General features: G+C 59.9%; 1 protein-coding gene across 1 annotated transcript; it reads left to right on the top strand.

Moving 5' to 3' along the window:
* Positions 1–268: 268 nt before the first annotated feature.
* On the top strand, positions 269–5,998 carry VOLCADRAFT_98508 (uncharacterized protein; the record flags this gene model as incomplete). Its single annotated transcript, XM_002957410.1, has 11 exons — positions 269–1,006; positions 1,369–1,405; positions 1,475–1,609; positions 1,900–2,069; positions 2,147–2,278; positions 2,840–3,015; positions 3,630–3,744; positions 4,130–4,195; positions 4,420–4,659; positions 5,115–5,266; positions 5,896–5,998. The coding sequence occupies 11 exons, from the start codon at positions 269–271 to the stop codon at positions 5,996–5,998; spliced, it is 2,064 nt and encodes a 687-aa protein (XP_002957456.1).
* Between the last annotated feature and the right edge of the window lie 219 nt (positions 5,999–6,217).

The raw sequence follows: 6,217 nt of genomic DNA, 5'->3' as shown, positions 1-6,217 counted from the left end.
AAATCTATCGAACCCTCTCGTGGCGGAGGGGGAGGCTTTTGCGACTCAGATAGCTCCAGGATTTCATCAAAGTCTGTCCTATCTGCCGGTAATTTCTGCTAATAATTTATATAATTATAAAATTTAAAGTATATATACTCCGCCATATCCAAGAATCCGTAGGCAACCTAAATAACAGTCTCTCCACTATCTTCGCTGTCATTGCAATTCAACGTTTCAACGTTCACTGGGGCCCAAAGGACCACACTTGTGCCATATTACCTTAAACATGGATTCCGCTAGGGAGCCCCACGCCGCACCACCGGCCGTAACCCCGCATACCCCAGCTACGGCCACAGCGACACACCCTGGCGGCCTAGAGAGCTCCAGGGGGTCCAAGGGGACCCATCGGCCCATGCTGACACCTGGACAGGCGCTGTTCCTCGCCCGGGAGCTGTACGGCATCCGTACAGGTCCTGTCAGGGCCACGGTCCAGTGCAGCAGCAGCACGTTCGGCACACACCGTGTCGGCGATGACGGCAGCGGCGGCGGCGGCGGCGGCGGCGGCGACGCCTCATCACCAGCCGTCACCATCGGCGGCGGTACCGCCATCATGTCTGGCACCACCGTCCTCGACGCTGTGTGTACGGAGCTTCCCAGCTACAACGACCGTAACTTCCACATACGGACATCCGGGATGCAATTGGCCCCCCAGCTGCCCAGCTACAGCCGAGGTCACGGGGGCCTTACCCGCGACGAATCTCAACAAGAAGCGCTACGGTCGCTGCAGGAACGGTCCGCACAGCTTTCCAAACAGCTACAGCCTCCGCCGCCACAGCCGACGCAGCAGCAGCGGGCTCAGGAGGCTTCCGGCGTTCATCGGAGCGACCAGGGGGCGAGCATTATGGTGTCGGGGGGAGAGGAGGAGGAGGCGGAAGAGGGGGAGGACAAGGAGGCAAAGGAGGAGGTGTCTGTGGTGCTCAAGGTCCATAACACGCAGGACAACGACAGGACTTCCCAGCTGCAGGTGGGTTCCTCCCATCCCACCCTCCCACCTCGCAGGCCCTGTAGACCTCTACAGCACCAGCCCCGGCCCCGGTTCGGTTCGGTTCATGTCGGAGCCAACCACGGAGCTCCCAACAAGACCCGCAAGACCCGCAAGACCCGCAAGACCCGCAAGACCTTCTCCACAAGGTCGCCGACGCAGCAGGATATATGTAGTATGGACATCCCAGGCAGATCTAGATACCTCTTGGAGCCCCTTGGTGGGGCTCGGATCCCCCGGGGTGGTCGAGGGAGAGCCGAGCCATGGGGTATCCATTCCGTAGAGTAGTTCTTCTTCTTCTGACTGGGGGCCCGTGCTGTGGAACTTTCCCGCTCTTTCCTCAGGCCATGGATGAGGCGATGTTGCGAGTGCTAGCAGCAGGTGTGCTCACCAACACGCCCTTACGAACCCCCGCCGGTCGTCAACATCGCCAACCTCCGGCCCCGGGAGGTGAGGGAGCGGCAGTAGCTGAAGTAGGAGGCAGTAGCTGCAGCAACAACAACAGCTGGAACAGCAGCAGCTCAAGGGATGAGGTGCCGTACCGAGTGCTGCCGGTTTCGGAGCAAGGGGAGCCCTTCTGTGCAGGTGAGAGGCCCGCTCGCGTGGTGGCGGCCGACAGTTGGTGGTTGACTCTACCCCCTACCCGGGGTGTCCCGACTGGGGGGGGACCGGTGACGGAGGGCGGTCCGAGCGGTCCTGTGTGCTGCGGACCTGCCTCTGCGGGGAGATCTGCGTCAAACGATCATTCGTCGGTCCGATCACCGGCAACCACAGCCGCCTGCATGGAGGCTGCATGGAGCAAGAACGCCCCTCCGTGCTCTAGACCGCACCACCTGTTCTCCCCCTTGAGTGTCCTCTTGGCGTGTTCCCCCCAGGCGTGTATTTCCCGGGCCTATTCCTCTCACCCACCCGGGGTAATGCCTTCGCCGCCCAATCCACGCCCGCATCGCAGAGTCAGTTCTGTGTTGCTGGGCCTACCTGCCGTGCACCTGCCACCCCCTCCCGGAGCCGGAGGACCCCACAGAGGGCCGTGCGGGGGAGGCAGGTGAGGTGGCGGGACTGGGCACGGCCTCGGGGCCGCTCGCTGCTGGACCTGCTGCCTCCATCCGCCCTCCTTGCCAGTCGGATATGACCCATGGGTCGGTTGATATGCAACAGGACTCCGGCAGGAGCTGCGGCGGACGATGCCACTGGCACGTCGTGCGCTGCTTGTCGTACGTACCGGGCAAGATGCTGTCCAGTGTGCCGTACCTGGTGGGTGCCTGGGGAAGGGTTGTGGACATGCAGCCCCCATAACTCATGGGGGGGGGTCTGGGGGGGGCGTAGCCCCCCCCAGCGCCTTACAGATTCGGGATACTTTTATTCCCGCGACTAAAAACCTATTCCTCCGTTCGGACTGGAAAATTGACAGGCAAAAATGAAAAAAAACACTGGACGGGCTGCTTCCGGGTGGGGAAGGGGGGGCTGGGAGAAGGGGCAGCTTAGGCAGTCAGGACGGACGATGGCGATCACGACGACGGGAGGGTCGGACGTCAGTTAGTCGCCAAGGACAAACACCTCTATCACAAACTTGAGCGAGTTTTGACGCTGTGTGCTCCTGATTAGGCGCATCTGTGGTGGTGCTGAATGGACTAATACAGTGTTTGCAGTGGCGGCAATGGGTGCGATACCCCTCATACGAACACAGGCACAGACAGAGACACACAGGCAGACACACAGACGCGCAAATCGCTGCGCAGATAATAGAAACACACACACACACACACACACACACACGCAGACAGACACACACAAGACGCCCATACTGGCCCACAGACCCCGGCGCTGCTGCTGTCCCTGGGGCGCCTGATGGGCCGGGTGACTTGCGGCCTGGCGGGATGGCAGCCCCCCGCCCTGCAGCAGCGCTGTAGCCACGACTGGCACCCAGAGAACGGCGGGGCAGTGCTGCGGAGGCTCGTGCCGGGTATACAGGCATTCGACCAGGAGCAGAGGTGGGAAGAGAGATGCGGATGCAGCAGCAACAGCAGGGGGTTAGGGGGTTAGGGGGAGAAAAGAAGAGGGGAAAGGGTGAGGGCTGTATTCCGGTGCAGCTTCGGAGTGAAGGGTGGTCAGTACGTGTTGCTTGTATGGAGCGGTGTGCGTGCACGCGTGGACGGCCTAGCATATGGGTGTGGGTATCACGAAACGTGGGAGGGACGGGTACATGGTACATGCGTGCGCGTCTGTGCGGATGTGGGGAAAGGAGGTTCACTGGGGCTGCCTGGCGCTGTTGGCCACTCCGAGGACCGGAACTCCGCTTATCGGCACGTGCGTGGACCTCAGGTTCTCAGTCCCTAGGGAGTCGCTACGCACTTAGGTCCCTTTCTACTTGACCGCCCTCCCCTCCTTCCCTCCCCTTTCGGACGCCTTTCGGTCAGTTCTACGTTTGATACTCTCTTGCCCTGGCAGCAGCTTCAATCGTGTGTGGTTCGTCTTTCCTTCCCTCCCCTCCCCTCCCCTCACCTCCTTCCCTCCCCTCACCTCCCCTCACCTCCTTCCCTCACCTCACCTCCCCTTTCCCGCCGCACACGGGACTCACCCCGGCCCCGCCCCGAGCCCTTCCCAGATCCCTGCTACTGCGGGTGGCGGATGAGCTGCTGGCGGCCAGCACCAGGCTTAGCGACCCACGGGTCCTTCCTCGCCAGGTGTGCCACGCGGACGCCAACGACGACAACTGCGTGGTAGGTCCATGGGTCAAGACCCGCGTGGTTGGTTGCCATGCTGGTTGTTGGTTAGTTGGCCAGAGCTCAGCTTCGGAGCCGTGCTTGGATGGGATGAGGCCTGCTGTGGAAGGCCTCGGACTTTTGGCTAGAGCTGCCGCATTGGTTGCCTACCCACGATTAAGGTAAATAGTGGTTTGGCAGTTGACAGTTTTGCCTGTTACCTGTCTTGAGCTTCCCCTGCATCTGTTTGACTGATCCCATTGCGCAAATGCACAGCAGCCAGTGCCTCCCGCGGGCTAATATCACTTTTAAACCTGCTCCAAGGATCTATTAAAGTATGAGAGAAACGATGTTTAGATTAAATCGTTGTTTTTTCGACTGTTGTTTTTGTCCCGTTGTACAGGTCAGCGAAGATGGCCGGGAGGTTATTGGCATCATCGACTTTGGCGATATGGCGATCATGCCCCGGGTAAGAGCACTTGGGCGTTAGGCGGATCTGGGTTGCTGGTCCAGGTTCCCTCCATGATCCTGATGCTTCTGGTACGGTTGCGGCACATGACAGCGTGCATTAATGGTAAACTACGCCGATACTCTGCCCGTGCCTAATGAAGCATTACGCTTTATCCCTGTTGTTTAATTTTGATGTCGTAATTTTTTCCTTTCGTGCCGTACGCACCGGTGTGCACCACGCAGGTGTGTGAGGTGGCGATTGCGATGCTGTATGCCGTGCTGTTAGGCCTGAAGCGACCCATGGGACCGCCGGCGCCAGCTGGCACGCCACACACGGCCTCCACTTTGGAGGATGCAGGCCCTGGAGCTGCGGCCACGGTGGCGACCTGGGACCCGCAAGCGGCTGCGGGTCCCGGGGGGGATAGGGAGGAACCCGGTGGATGCACGCTGCGGCGGTTGCTGCGAGTCGCCGGGCTGGTGTTGGTGTGTGATGTGTAAAGGGACGGGAACTGGAGGTTGAGGCGGATGAAGGGAGGGGGGCACGGGCCCTCGGATGTTCGGGCAAGTCGGGATAATGGGAGGATACCGCGTGCTGGCGGTGCGTTCCAGGAGGGATGTATGATGGGGTATATTTATCCAGCCTTCCCTAATCCAACTGGTGCTAGGAGTCGTCAGGTCGCTTGAGCAAGAAGGTGAGGTGCGCTGTCGTGGTGCGCTATTCAAGTTCCCTTGGGCGCCATGCCCATCCACCAACGTCCACAATGGAGCACAAACAGTTCCTCCGCCCCGCACCTCCGCCCCGCACCTCCCCCCCGCATTGCTCCTTCCTCCAGCCCTCCCGCAATTGCGCCTCCTCTCTCTCGGCATCGCGTCGGTACTGAGAGCTCGGTTTTCCCTGCTGTGCTGTGGCCCCCTCTTGCTGGTTGCGTCCCGGGCAGTGCGGCTACCAGCGGCTGGTGCCCCTGCTGCCCGTGGAGCTTGAGGTGCTGCCACTGCTGCTGCGGGGTCGTCTGGCCCAGAGCCTGGCGCTGGGGGCCGTCTCTGTGGTGGCTGACCCGGGGAATGCGCAGTACCTGCTGGCCACACAGAGGTGCGTGCCTTGGGGGGAAGAGATCATACGATGATGCAAAATGCAGACCGAACCAACTGCCGAAGGAGACCAAAGTAGATACTGCTGGAGTCAAACGCACTGATGGGTGGCAGGGTGTCTGCGCAGGTGACCGGTTGAAGAAAATTGTGATGTCTTCATTCCGTCTCGTTGCTTATCTCTCTTCTTCCTTTTACATGAATGTGGGAATATTTGCCAAGCGTGTTTGACAGACAGCAGTTCAGAGTCCTGGAGTCCCAAGCTTGCCTGGGCAAATCTGCAGTTCCCGGGTTTTACCGCACCCTCGATCATGTGATGCACAGAGAACGTTGTGAGAGTCGGGGAACTAAGCACTCCTGCCGTCCTGAAGGTCCGCGGTGATTGACTGGACTTGGGTAGGGTGGTTGAGTATGCTGTGTGGCCCTGAACCCAACAAACCCTGGCTGTGCAAGATGCCGAGGACTGCTAGATGCCGTCCATACGCGCATCCTGGTGACATGAAACGGATCTGGACCGTGATGAAATGTCCCCCATGCATGCTACATGCACTGCCGATATCGTATGTCGCGTTGACCGTGTATCCACGTGGACTGAACCACTGAACCCGATTCCGCGACTCTGTAACGCCGCAGGCCCGGCTGGCGAGTGATTCGGTTACTGGCCCCGGGGTCGGTCATGACGGACAAGGAGATGCTGCAGCTCATGCTGATGGCGGGGTCGATGCAGACGCAGTAGATGACCGGTTGCGAGCGCGAGCTGATGGTGTATGGATAAGAGGGATGCGGTAAGGGGTCAATTTTTCGTGCGGTGATCGATCGAAAACGAATCTCCCAAGGGAAACTTGATCCCACTGTTCGCATCTCTCCCAGTCGCGACCCACCCACGCCTTCCGTATCTCCAACCTTTCAAATATCATATCCTGGCTGGGTGGCCTTGAAACTGTTTGCTGTTGCT

Source organism: Volvox carteri (genome assembly GCF_000143455.1).
Source record: "Volvox carteri f. nagariensis unplaced genomic scaffold VOLCAscaffold_73, whole genome shotgun sequence".
Taxonomy (NCBI): Eukaryota; Viridiplantae; Chlorophyta; class Chlorophyceae; order Chlamydomonadales; family Volvocaceae; genus Volvox; species Volvox carteri.
The sequence above is the reverse complement of the archived record's forward strand: the minus strand, read 5'-3'. Positions and strand labels throughout refer to the sequence as shown.